Source organism: Macaca fascicularis, chromosome 14 (genome assembly GCF_037993035.2).
Source record: "Macaca fascicularis isolate 582-1 chromosome 14, T2T-MFA8v1.1".
Lineage (NCBI taxonomy): Eukaryota > Metazoa > Chordata > Mammalia > Primates > Cercopithecidae > Macaca > Macaca fascicularis.
Window position 1 is genome coordinate 102,198,358 of NC_088388.1, and position 14,565 is coordinate 102,212,922.

The 14,565-nt window shown below is 35.4% G+C and overlaps 1 protein-coding gene across 5 annotated transcripts in view; it reads left to right on the forward strand.

The window, feature by feature from the left end:
* The window catches only part of DYNC2H1 (dynein cytoplasmic 2 heavy chain 1), a 355,588-nt gene that overhangs the window by 80,263 nt on the left and 260,760 nt on the right, over positions 1-14,565 (forward strand). For all 5 annotated transcript variants that reach the window (XM_005579474.5, XM_005579475.5, XM_005579476.5 and 2 more), the window contains exons 48-52: positions 4,001-4,131; positions 5,297-5,545; positions 6,045-6,153; positions 9,639-9,752; positions 10,854-10,996. In XM_005579474.5, the coding sequence (XP_005579531.3) occupies positions 4,001-4,131; positions 5,297-5,545; positions 6,045-6,153; positions 9,639-9,752; positions 10,854-10,996 (746 nt within the window). The remainder of the gene's footprint in view (positions 1-4,000; positions 4,132-5,296; positions 5,546-6,044; positions 6,154-9,638; positions 9,753-10,853; positions 10,997-14,565) is intronic.

Here is a 14,565-nt window from a genome sequence, read left to right on the forward strand (position 1 = left end):
TTCAATTTTTTATTTTTGAGATAATTACAGAGTCACATGCAGTTATAAATATTAATACAGAGAGAACACATCTACCTTTTACCTGGTTTCCCTCAATGGTAATATCTGGCCAAATTATAGCACAGCATCACAGCCAGGATATTGACATTAATACAGTTTAGATACAGAACAGTTATATCACCACAGGATCTATAATGTTACCCTTTTGTAGCCAAACTCACTTCTGTCCTATCTCCTGGAAACTACTAATCTGTTGTTTCTTTAATTTTGTGATTTCAAGAAAGTTATCTTGACTCAACCTATTTCTCTGGAGATACATGCCAATTGTTTTGTTTTGATAGTTCATTTCTTTTTATTGCTTTTTATTCCGTCATATGAATACACCACCATTTCTTTAACCCTTTATCTATTGAGAGACATCTGGGTTGTTTTCAGTTTTTGGCTATTAGGAATGAAGCTGCTATGAATATTCCTGTACAGGTTGTTGTGTGAACATAGATTTTCATTTTTCTGGAATAAATGATCAGGAATGCAATTGCAGGATTGTGTGGTACTTGCATGCTCAGTTTTTTAAGCAACTAAGAGGCTGTTTTTTATAGAGATATTGTTCCTCATCATTGCCAGCATTTGATGGTGTTACTATTTTGTATTTTAGCCATTCATGTAAGCGTATATATGTCATGGTGGCTTTAATTTGCATTTTGCTAATGGCTAGTGAAGTTGAACGTCTTTTTGTGTAATATTTGCTGTCTGTATGTCCTCTTTGGTAGAATGTCTTCATGTCTTTTATCCATTTTCTAATCAGAATTTTTTTTTTTTTTTTGATGCAGAGTCTCGCTGTTTCCCAGGCTGGAGTGCGGTGGTGCACCTCTGCTCACTGCAAACTCCACCTCCTGGGCTCAAGCGACTCTTGTGCCTCAGCCTCCTGAGTAGCTGGGATTACAGGCATGCACAACTTCGCCCAGCTAGATTTTGTATTTTTAATGGAGATGCAGTTTCATCATGTTGGGTAGGCTGGTTTTGAACTCCTGACCTCAGATGATCCGCCTGCCTCGGCCTTCCAAAGTGCTGGGATTATAGGCGTGAGCCACTGCAGCCGGCAATTGGTTTGTTACTGTTGAGTTTTGAGAATATGTACATAGTAGAGATACCAGTTCTTTATTGGATATATGGTTTGCAAATGTATTCTCCCTCTCAATAGGCTTGTCTCTTCATCCCCTTAACAGGGTCTTTCACAGATAAAAAGTTTTTATATAATTTTGTGAAGCCTAACCTATCATTTTTCATCATAAGGGTGTGTTGATGTCAAGTTTAAGGAGTCTGTCTAGTTGTAGATCCTGAAGATTTTCTCCTATGTTTTCCCTAAAAGTTTATAGTTTTATGCTTTACATTTGAGTCAGTGGTCCATTGTGAGTCAATTTCTGTATAGGGAATGAGACTTAGGTCAGGGTTTATTTTTCTGCCTGTGGATGTTTATTTGCTCGAGCATCATTTGTTGAGAAGGCTATCTTTCTGCCTGAATAGATTTTGCAGTTTTGTCAAAAATTGGTAACATGGGTCTATTTCTGGATTCTCCATTGATTTATGTATCTGTCCTTCTGCCAGTACCACACTGTCTTGATTAGCTACTATATAAGTTGTGAAACTGGTTTAGACTGATTCCTTTAACTTTAGACTTCTTTCTCAAAATTGTTTTAGATATTTCTGTTTCTTTGTCTTTTCATATAGATTTCAGAATAATATTTTATGAATGTATAAACAATGTTGCTGAGATTCTGATAGGAATTGCTTAAATCTGTATATTGGTTTGGGGAGAATTGACATCTTTTCTCTGTTGAGTCTTCCCATTTTCTCCATTTATCTAATCCCTCTATTTATTTAGATCTTTGCTTTCTTTCATCAGTGTTGTGTAGTTTTTAGCATTCAAGTATTATACATGTTATGTTAGATTTATACCTAACCTATACCTAAGTTTTAAATTTGTTAAAACAATTGTAAGTGCTCAAATTGTGTTTTAAAGGATGAATATAGTAAGTGAAGGATATTCCAGACAAGGGAAAAGCAATGTGCAAAGAAACAGAGGCTTAAGAAAACTAGAGTATATAGTGCAGAGAGAGGTAGAAGATTCAAGCAATCAGTGAAGCCAGATTGTAGAGGGCCATCATTAGGAGTTTGGTGTTTTGTTTTAGGAAGTGGAAAGCTATATGTGATATTGCGGTGGTGTGGCACAATCAGGTTTTGTTTTTGTATGTGTTACCCTAGTACTAGTGAAGATGTACTTGAGGGGGCAGAAACTTATAGCAGGGATACAAGGTAAGAGGCTACTGCAATAGTCCAAGTGAGAAATGATGAGATGTGAGGATAATAGTTCAGTTTTGTACATGTGCTTGAATGTTTGCAATCTTTTTTCATGTCTTTTGGAAATCTACATAGAGTTGATCATTTATGAGGGTAGGAATCATGTTTGTCTTACGCAATACTTAGGCAGAGAGTACTTTGTTTAAACAACAGATACTCAATAGGTAAGTATTTAGTGAATGAATGCATGAATTATATGTCTGTTAAGCAACTGGAAATATGGGACTAGCCTAGAACATAGGATTTTTGCCTAAAGATAAGTAGTAGGTGAGTTTTTGGTGTATAAATAGTTGATAATTTAACTGTCAAAAAGGATTAAATGATTCGGGGAGAATTTTTAGAATTAAAAGATTAAAAGACTGAAATTGGACCCCAAGGAATATCAGTATAGAAGGGATAAAGCAGAAAACTGAAAAGGACTGGTAGTTGTGGTGTGATAAGTAGGGTTATATAGATGCAAGTGCAAAAGAAGAGGTGCACAAAGGTCATGTTGGGATAATGACTGCAAAGAAGGTTTAGATTTGGAGATTGTGACTGTATTATTGTTCCCAAATAAGAGTTTTAGTGTAGTAGCCTGTACAGATAGAAAATAATGTAAAAAATGTGATGGTGAAAGTAGGGAGAACCTGAAGTAGGTTGGGTCTAGGGAAGGTAAGGTTGCTATTTTAGGGGGATGTAGAACCGAGCATGTGACAAGAATGGTTGGTGGAACAGTCTCCCAGAAGAGTTGGGAAGGAAAAAGTTCAATAGAATGGTGAATAGACTTTCCTTGTATGGTAACAGGAACCCTGCTATAGGTGGATTTAAGGGAAGTTTGGGAGATTTTTGTTTTCTAATTAAAATTTGGTTAGTTTTTTTTTAAGCATTAGGGCTCTTTTTGGTGTTAATACATCCATGTCCTTTCTCAAGGAGAGTTTTGAGATTGTTTTATTTGCTAATTTTATGTGAACTATTTTTAACTTACAAATTTTACGTAGATTCTGAAGAAGAAGAAGGAAAATGGGACAAACTGAGAGTAGACAGCGGGGAGTAGTAGGAGAAAGGTAGAAGGAAACCAGTTCATTTCAGGAGAAAGAAGTGAGGGGACAGAATATAGACTCGTGGTGCCATCCATCTCTTTTCAGGTAGAGTTTGATATTGCAATTGAAGTTCTTTGTATTTCTTTTCTATTTATTTATTTTTTTGAGGTAAATCTCACTCTGTTGCCCATGCAGTGGTGCAATCATGGCCATGGCAGCCTTAAACTCCTGGGCTCAAGTGATCCTCCTGCCTTAGCTTCCCAAGTAGGTGGGACCACAGGTGCATGCCACCACACCTGGCTAATTTTTAAATTTTTTATAGAGATGGAGTCTTGCTATGTTGTCTAAGCTGGCCTTGACCTCCTGGGCTGAAGTGATCCTCCTGCCTTGGCCTCTGAAAGTGCTGGTATTATAGGTGTGGGCCACCTTGCCTGACTCAGTCATTGTATTTCACCTGGTTTTATTGACCTGACAATGTACCCTTTAAAGTATTTTGCCTTTGCCCTTCTGGAGATGATCTTATTTGGATTAATTAACTTAAAAATTGTTTAGTAAGCAATGTATTTGTTGAAGTCGCATTACGAGTAATGCATATAAAACAAAAATATCATTTATTTCTACAGATAGTTTCTATGTTACATGGGGAGCTCGGCATAATTCAGGAGCAAGGGCAGCCCCAGGACAACCATTACCTCCACATGGAAAACCACTTGGAAAACTAAACTCTACTGATCTCAAGGATGTTATTAAAAAGGTATAATATGAATCATGAATTGGAACTGGGATTTGGTCATTATAGTCTTTTAAAAATGTTTATTATAAAGATTTTGAGGGCATGAATATGATAGATTGTAGAACAGGCAAAGCTGGTTCTTATCTTTTGAAATCTAGTCCATCATGGCAGGTGTAACGAGATGCACATGTACTTACATAGATATGTGTAAAATTGCTAAGATACATTTTGGGCAAAGGTATGTTGGAAGTATTAATGAGGTTTAATGTTAATCAGGAAATTACTCTGGAGCAGTAGTTGTCAAACTTTAGAGAGCATTAGAGTCATGTAGAGATTAGAAAATATGCAGATTCCTGGGTCTCATCCTCTTAAGTGTCAGATTCACTAGGTGACCCAGACAGTCCAGATGTCTAACAGGCTCCCAGATGATGTTGATGCTGCTGGTCCACTGAAACTTTGAGTAGCACTATCCTAGAGAGTTTCTTTCTCTTTTAAAGTTTAGTTATAATCAAGAAGAAGAAACAGTATTGCAAATGATTGCTTTAAAAATTAATATTTATATTGAATGTTAGTGTGGATTTTATATCAGGAAACGTTTTTTCATGATCTGGTAAACTGATTCGCCTGGAATGGATGTTGCAAAGTTTTGAAGCATTGAAAGTTGTTAAGCATGTAAAGTCTAATTTTCCTTTCTCCCTTCCTGCACTTTATCAGGTGGTCCCTGGCAGAGTATGGTACCTGTGTTAGCTTTTGATTCATTCCCAAGCAATGCGAAAGAACAAACATTCACAAAAGATTTTTTAGGCACTAGGTTTCTAGAGTGTGGGGATTTTTTTCATGGTCTACGCACACTGATTCATAACAAAACTAATAAAATTTGAGCAATTTTAAAGTTCTATAATTAACCTGCTATCTCATGCTGCTTTTTACTAGTGTAGTAGTGACCAAAACTAACTGATTTTCACGGACCTTGAACTTGTTTGACGTGAGTTTTTCCTTAGAGAGTGCCAATTTATTTATCCAGGATTGCTGGATGTATAAAATATTGAGTGTGAGATGATATGTAGTCACTTCACCTTTTTTCTTGAATGTATCAAAAATATAATATTTTAACCTAGATAAGTAATATTTGTATTTTGTAGTTAGGGCTTACGTTAACTATAAAATATTCTGATTTTTTTCAAAGGGTCTTATTCATTATGGACGAGATAACCAGAATTTAGACATTTTACTCTTCCACGAAGTCTTGGAGTATATGTCTAGGATAGATAGAGTGCTGAGTTTCCCTGGAGGTTCACTTCTATTAGCAGGACGCAGTGGTGTAGGTCGTCGGACCATCACTTCTTTAGTCAGTCACATGCATGGAGCGGTCCTGTTTTCTCCAAAGATTTCCAGAGGATATGAACTGAAGCAGTTCAAAAATGATCTCAAACATGTGAGTTGCCCACTCTCTTTTGCTTTATTTGGTTTTAAATTACATTGGTTATTATTCTAAACATCTTTAAAGACCTTTAATTCTCTGTTATACAACATAGTCTTTATTTTAATTTAGATTATTTTTTCCATGATTATTAGAAAATCATATTTTTATCTATAGACAGGAAAGAGAATACTATTAGAATTTCTAGGACCCAGATACTCCAGGTTGTGGGATGTTAGACAGACATGAATGATAAACAGAAGGATGGCATTTACACAGGAAATGTGTGGGTAGAGATAAAAATGATCTACTTGTTTGTAAAATAATTAGTATTTGCTTAGGGGTTGGATTTACTTTCCAAATTATATGGCTAAAGTTTGATTTTTAATTACTGAAATAGAAATAAGTGAATAAATAAACACACGATACTGGCATACTTTACATAGAAAATGTTAATTTTTAACTGCACCAAAAATACATAAAGGGCGCTAAAAAGTATTTTCTTATTTTGCAGGTGCTGCATCTTGCAGGAATTGAAGCACAACAGGTAGTTTTACTTCTTGAGGATTACCAGTTTGTACATCCTACGTTTTTGGAGATGATCAATAGCCTTTTATCCTCTGGCAAGTGACCAGTTTCTTTTCAAAGAAAATGAAAATAATGGCATAAAAATTATCCAAGTAAAATTATCTTGTGCAAAATTTACTTTGTTTTGGAGAACGTTTGGCATAGTTCTTACTTAGGAGACATGGTGTTAAACATGCTCATGGCAGGAAAATTGAGAGACTCCATTTTTATAAAATCAATAATTTAAGACATAAAAATTGTTAGAGTATTGGTGAATATTCAGAAAAATTGACTCTTACATATACTTTTGCTGGGTTATTATTTGGTATAACCTTTGGGAGAATTATCAGCTAGGACTTATTAAAAGCTGTGCCATACTCTTTGATGTACCATTCTATTATCTGTAGGAATTTAACCCACAGAAATGAAAGAACTAGTATGCAAGAAAATAGGTAGTATAATTTATTATCACAAACATTTGATAGAACCTTCCTATCAGTAGTGGCATGGTTGTATAACTATATAATAGTATGGCCTTAGTATGGATATATGAATATACGTATACTCCAGATATATGAAATTCCACATAATTCTACACATTAGTGCCCCCATTTCATGTGTCTGGAATATAGCTGCATTCATTAACCTGGAAAAATGCACATTCTCCTTCTTCAGTTGGATATTACAAATCAAGTAATAAGTAATATTATTTATTTATTTATTTATTTATTTAGAGACAGAGTCTTGCTCTGTCGCCAGGCTGGAGTGCAGTGACACGATCTCGGCTCACTGCAACCTCCCCCTCCCAGGTTCAAGTGATACTCCTGCCTCAGCCACTTGAGTAGCTGGGATTACAGACATGCACCACCACACCCGGCAAATTTTTGTAATTTTAGTAGGGTCAGGGTTTCACCATGTTGGCCAGGCTGGTCTGGAACTCCTGACTTCAGGCAATCCTCCTGCCTTGGCCTCCCAAAGTGCTGGGATTACAGGTGTGAGCCAGTAATCTTGTTTTTTAAAAGAAGAAATTAAAATTATTTGTAAGAAAAAAAGGAACTTATAAGTACTTTAAGTATGCATCTATATAATAGAAAAATACCACTTGAAAGAGGACTATCTTAATACAAATACTCTCTAGAAATTTATGGCTAAGTGGGCTCTCTATGTATCTGGAATTCTATGGATTGTAGAGATATTTATTGTTTTGTTTTCAAGATTTCTATGGTTTAAAGTCTTGTTTTTCCTCTGAGATATAACATGAAGCACTGTCCATTTATATTCCTCAGCATTTCTCACCCCTAATTGCACATAGAATCACTTGGATAATTAAAAACAACAACAACAACTAAAAACAAATTCTTTGCTACTACCCTAAGCCCATTAAATTAAAATCTCTGGGGTAGGGTGGGAGTATCATTTGGCTATTGTGACTCCCTAATTGAGTCCCTGCAACCTGAACTAAGAACTGTTGCTACTCTTCTGCTGTGGCTCTGTCCGCAGCAAACTGTGGTACTCTCCTGTTGTCTGTGGTGTTACCTGACCTTTTTGGTGTTTTCCTGGGGAGGATACTTGTGAATTCCTGTATTTCTTCCTTTTTTTTTTTTTTTTAAGAATTTATTAAATTTGTTAGAATCTTTCTATGAGTAATCACTGTCAGTGATTGGGAGGAAGTAGCTTAGTTTTAAACCTGGATCAAGAGTGTTTTGTTATTGAAGTACAAAATAAACCTTAAAAACTAGTTTCAGTCGTATGGGCGGTATCACTGTGGGATCAAAGGACAAAGTTATATGAACTCATTTTCAACTCAGTTTTTCATAAATACTTGCTTTGTATCATGCTACTGCTCTGAGGAGAAATTTTCTTCAGAATTTAACAGCTTTGGTTAAAGAAAACATTTAGTTTATAATATGTGATATCTAAATATTAGTGCCCAGATGAGAAATACAGACCAGGATGCTCTGATTAGACAAGTGGTAGATCCATTTCTATGAAAGAGTTGAGGGATAATGGCTTAGTGAAAGTGGTAAGTACTTGAGTGGACTTACAGCGTTCGTGGACGTTTTAATGAACATCTTTTGATATTGAAGGAACGCATTCCTGCATATCGCTTCAGCTGTCACTAGATGGAGACATTGTTCGTTTTGGCTGACAAGAGACCAGAAACACAGATCTTTTTTTTTTTCTTTTTTCTTTTTGAAAGCAAACATTCGGATAAGCACTAACCCAATAATCATTATTTTAGAACAAATTGGCCTTTATGATCAAAATATAATGGTAAAAATGACAAGTCAGATTTTGGCATTTTATTTTCAGAGGAAGTCTTCAGTAGGCTTTGTGTCTTTTTTCTATTTCAAATTCTTATTTCCTAATGTATATAATATATAGGTAGAGTTGGCATTGTTTGCTAAATTTAAGGAATCAAAAATATCTTGGTATGTCTAAAATTTAAAGAAAAACATATCATGCAGATTTATGTGTGCATGTGTTCAAGTATGCACAAGCTCGTGGGGTGGGAGTGGTCTGGTGCCTCTTAGTTGAACCTCAAGAAAAGTAGGGATCAGACTGATGGGCCCTATATGAATACGTTACTTTGGATATGTAGCAAAGGACTTTTCACTTAATGTTACAGTTTCTTGTGAATTGTAAACCTACTGGCTTAACAAATATTTATTAAATGCCTCTTATACGCAGGGCCAAGTTTTAAATACTATTATAATTTGTAGAAGTGAACAGGATGTGCTCCACGCCATCTATCTTTAAATCTGTCTCTAAGACTAAAGTTGTAGTCTTAATCAACTTTGATTTGCCTTTCATCATTCTATTCATCGTCATGATTTGGCATGCATAGAAGCAGGCCACGGACCAGTTCTTCTGATTTCTAGTACAAGTTCATCTGTTCATTCATTCATTTATGTAAAACATATTTTTGTTCTAGATACCTAGGTAAGAATATTCTAAGGTTAAATGTTGAACATTATCAAATATTTGTCCTTAGAAAGTTAGAGTCTAATTGGAGATGAGAAGGAAGTAATTCATTATTAAATGATGTGATAAGTGCTAAAAAGTGATATACTTGAATAGTATGTGAAAGAGAAAGAGTGTTTAATTAGCTAATGGGTAGTCAAAAAAGGTTCATGGGCTTAACAGTTAGGGAAGTAGCATCTTGAAGGATAAAAACTTACTGGGAAGATAAGGGGCAGAGGATGACCATAGGTATACATTCCAAGAGGACAGAATATTTTGTTATATTTATGGAACACAAGTTTATTGAGGCTAGAATACAAGGTCTTATGGAGGAAGATGGAAAAATAACCTGTAAAGGTAGACAGATGGCTAGATTATGACTATTTTGAGTGGTTTGCTTAGGTGTTTGAATTTTATCAAATGAAGGCTATAGATAAAGATTTGTGAGTCACATAGAGGTAATAAGATTTGTATATTTTTGGAAAGAAAGATTGAATAAGAGCGGATTTTTAAATATAAAAATTGAAAAAGTATTATTTATTAAAATGTTTTGAATTAGTCTAATATTTTTCTGTAGGTGAAGTTCCTGGACTCTATACTCTTGAAGAATTGGAGCCTTTGCTGTTACCACTTAAAGATCAAGCTTCACAAGATGGTTTTTTCGGACCAGTCTTCAATTACTTCACATATAGTAAGTGACATAGAATTCATTAGTCACATCAAACTGGTTCATATGAAATATATACCATTTAATTTGCCTTATTTTCTCATTAGATTGCAAAAGTATCTTAAATCTTGGGTTCATTTGATACTTTATACCTTTTTCTTTTTTCTGGAGTTTTCAGAAAGTAACACATAACTACTGATAGGCTAGCCTATAATAAAAACACCTATATCAGTCTGTTTTTACACTACTAATAAAGACTTACCTGACACTGGGCAATTTACAAAAGAAAGGGGTTTATTGGACGCACAGTTCTACATGGCTGGTGAGATGTCACAATCACGGTGGAAGGCAAGGAGGAGCAAGTCATATCTTACATGGATGGCAGCAGGCAAAGAGAGGGCTTGTGCAGAGAAACTCCCGTTTTTAAAACCACGAGGTCTCATGAGAGCCATTCACTATCATGAGAACAGCATGGGAAAGACCTGCCCCCCTCCATGATTCAGTCATCTCCCACCAGGTTCCTCCCACAACATGTGGGGATTATGGGAGCTACAAAATGAGATTGGGGCAGGGACATAGAGCCAAACCATATCAATACCTTAGCAAAATTTTAGCAAACAGGAATGACGAAAGTATGGTAATGTTCTTTGGAATATTTACCTTGCCTCCTTCGTTTCATGTGGTGAAATTATTGCCACTTTAGTACCTCCTGTCTTAAAGAGCTATTGAACTATTTAGATTGTGCCAGACTTCATAGTTTTAAAAAACTAGCCTTTCATTCATATAGAAACAGTTTTATTTGCAGTGTAGAAATCCAAAATTGAAATAAGTGAAAAATGAGGCAATAATCACACCACCCAGACATTATGACACTTACATTTTTCATGGACATTTTTCCGAGTCTTTTTTCTTAACATGCACATATACAAATTTATAAGTGTTCTTTTAACTAAAATGAAAATCATACCATAATATTGTTTTATATTGTGCTTATTTTTAAAAACAGCTCCTACTATTTCATTTGAGAAAATTTTGATCTCTTTAACCCGGACCACATATAGATTGCCTGATTCTATTATTATTCTTGTAATTTGCCATGAATATAATTTTTTATATATTTCTTAGGAATTCAGCAAAACTTGCATATTGTCTTGATAATGGATTCTGCAAATTCAAACTTCATGATAAACTGTGAGAGTAATCCAGCTTTGCATAAGAAATGCCAGGTGTTGTGGATGGAGGGTTGGTCTGATAGCAGTATGAAGAAAGTAAGTTTAACAAATATTAAAAATTTTAAAAGCACGTTTTAGTTTTGAAGTTGTTGATTTTCACAACTTCTCTTTGGTGTTGGTTATAACATCATCTTAGTTATGGCACCGAACGTCTCTTATGTTTGGAAATGTCTCTATTTTCTTCTTACTCTTGCATCATAATTTAGTTGAATATAGAATTTTAGATTGAGGATCATGTTCTTAATTAAGAACCACAGAGACAACTATACTTTAAAATGTTATGACTTTAATTAACTAACCTATTATAGGCTGTTCTAGATTAAAAAAAAAAATCATAGCAAGTATTTAACAATTAAAGACTTTTTAAATCCTTAAAAAATATCATCGCTATGCTGTGTGTTTGGAGGGTATCAGTTAAAGTGTGAACTCATAACACTATCTTAACTGGAAGCCTCTTATTTTACTTCATTTGAATAAGTAATAATTTTCAACATTGTTTCTTTAAATGATATTCATATCCTTAATCACTAATTTCTTTACTTTTCTATAAGAGAAGTATAGTTTAATGCCTGTCATGATTCAGAGTAAGGAGTGTAATTTGAGATAAAAGACATGGTTTACAGATGAGGTAATATTTTAGTTACTGAAATATATTTTAGCTTGAGGAGGCCACATGAATAAGAGGCATTCATTTAGAAGTCATTATTGGGTGCTTAGTATGTACCACTGTTCTATATATGTTGAGGACATAGCAGAGGAAAAAAAACCAGATAGAGATCCCTACCCTCATGGTGTTTACATTCTTCTCAGGTATATCTGCGGAGAAAGCTTTCTAGGTGAAGATCCTGGGTAGAGATCTTGTCTGATGATTTTGAGGATCAGTAAGAGGCCACTTCACCTGGAGCAGAGTGATTGAGGGGAGAGTTGCTGAAGATGATGTCAGAGAACTAAGAGGAAACCAGTTAGGGTGGGGCTTTGTAAGCTACTACAGTGTATAAGATTTCAGCTTTTCCTGAGAACTAACTTTCTTTTGGATGCTTTCAAACAGAAATATTCTGACTCATTTTTTAATGAGATTACTGTAGTTTCTGTGTTGAAAGTAGACTATAGAGTGCAATGGATGGAGCAGTTACAAATGATTGCAGTAATCCAGAGAGAAGAGGATAGTTTGGACTAAGGATGTAGTGGTAAGGTGGTGAGAAGTGGTTGTATTCTGGATATGTTTTGCAGTAGAAACAACAGGATTTGCTGACAGATTGTAATCAGGTGTAATAGAAAGTGAGGAGTCAATGATACTTCTGAGTATTTTGGCTTGAGCAACAAGAAGGATGAAATGACCATCATTTGAGACAGAGGAGACTGGGAGAAGAACATATTAAGAGGAGACTATGAGGCCTTGAGTTTTAGATGTGTTAAATAAGAGATACCAGACACTGAAGTTATAAGTCTGAGAAGGCATTTGGATATATAAGCCTGGAGCTCCGGGGTCAGGCATACAGAAAAAAATTTGAGGAATTGTCAGAGTGCAGGTGGTATTTAAAGCTATAAGAATGAATGATATCACCAAGGGAGTGAGAATAAACAAAAGAGAGCAGCGATCCAAGACTGAACCCTGAGACACTTCAACATTAAGAAACTGGGGAGATGAAGAGGAAGAACCAACGGAAACTGAGAAGAAGCTGCTAGGGAAATAAGAAAACCAGACAAACATTGTATTTTAGAAACCAAAAGAAGATAGCATGTCAATGCTGGGCCTGTATTTTTTTTTTTTTAAAGATGGGACACAGTATAACATGTTAATATGCTGTTGAGAATGACTTAATAGGGAAGCAAAAATTATGTGATGCAAAACAGGGAAAAATTGCTAGAATAATATCATTGAGTAAGTGCACAACAAATGGATCTAGCGTACAAATGGAAGAATTAAAGATTGGCCTTTCCTATGAGAATGGAGGAATCATTTGCGATAACAGGAAAGAAAGCAGAATAGTAGGGGATAGATCTGGGTAGATGGGCAGGTGTGGTACTGGAAAGTTTGGGAGACTCTTTTCTAATTGTTTCTATTTTCTTAGCGAAATAGGAAGATTATCCGCTGAGGGAAAGAATGAGGGAGGAGGTTTTGGAGGCTTAAAGAGACACAAGAAGACATGCAAAATAGTAGTTTGGGAGAATGAAAGAGGGAAAGGATTAGGAGAATGGAGTATGATAGGATTCACTTGAGGTTAGTGATCATGGAGTTCAATAGAGGCCAAACAATGTAGTTGTGTTTTTTTTTTTTCTCAAGCCATAGGTGCACTCATGGATGCACAACTTGAGTAGGTGGTGACTTAGATTTGACCAGAATTGGGACTTGGCTACTTGAGTATGACAAAACAATTGAAGGCAAGAGAGTTGAGAATATTTATAAGAATATAATTATTTTGATTTATCATGGAATTTAAGTTGGTATGGTGGTAAATTAGGATAGGAAGATGGTCGAAGACAGTGAAGAGGTGGTCAAATCCGTAGATAGTAGGTTTCAGTGGAGTTTCAGGATTTTGATACTGGGAGGGAGTAAGCTGGGAAGACAAAAGTGTAGCGATAGAAGAATGGGATGTTTGAAAGTGAGATTATGGAAGGGTTTCACTTAGTGATAATTACAAAATCTCAGGATTTGACTGTGTAGGTGAGTGGCTGACAAAAGTGTGGTGTCTAAGAGGAGAAGAGGTGCTCAAGGAATTGAGAGGTGAGGATATTAGAGTGATTATCTATAATGGATATTGAAATTGGGAATAATTAAGAAGATAAGACAAGGATTGTGTTGGAAAGAGTGAAAGTGAGCCAAGAGCTAAAATTATTTCTGGAGTGAAGAAATGATTGGACTGGTAGATGCCTGCAGCAAGGAGGGTTAGTGGTTACTTTAGCCTGATAATATGAAAACTAAATTTAGGGAGCTTAGTGAGGATGGTTTTGAAGTAGTTATGAAGTGCAAGAGGGCACTGCCTCACTTGCAGGCCCAGTGGTTCAAGGACATGATATTGCACGGTGTGCCTGGAAATAGAGAGTTCATGTGGCTGCTGCACAGCGTATGTGGTACATTGTAGTGGGAAATATCGGGGACAGATAAGGAGGGAAAGCGTTTAAGTGCCATGACTTTGAATCTTATTTAATAAGCAACTAGAAGCAATGAAAGTTAGTTTGAAGGGGTTGATAGGATCCATCAGTTTTGGATATGTTAATGTATGAAAATGTCAATATATGTTATATATTATGTTATGAATATGTTAATATATGAAATATATGAGAACATGTAATAGATGAAAATAAAGCAAATTAATAGGCTTACTATGCCCATTCAACTCTTTAAAAAGTACCATTTTTTTACTTCAAGGGAAGGAACGAGGCAAATCAGGCAGGCAGACTTTGCTAATGCAGGATATTGTTTGAGGATAGACCATTTTAAAGAAAATGAGTTCCCAAAGAAACAGATTAATGTTGATTTAAAAATATAAGTTTAAAATATTCTCACATAGGTTTAAGTGTTTTGTCAGAAATCAGTGAAGGCACACTCTGTCGCAAGAATTATGGTACATTCGAACTCTGCATTAATGAAGACATCTTTTGGC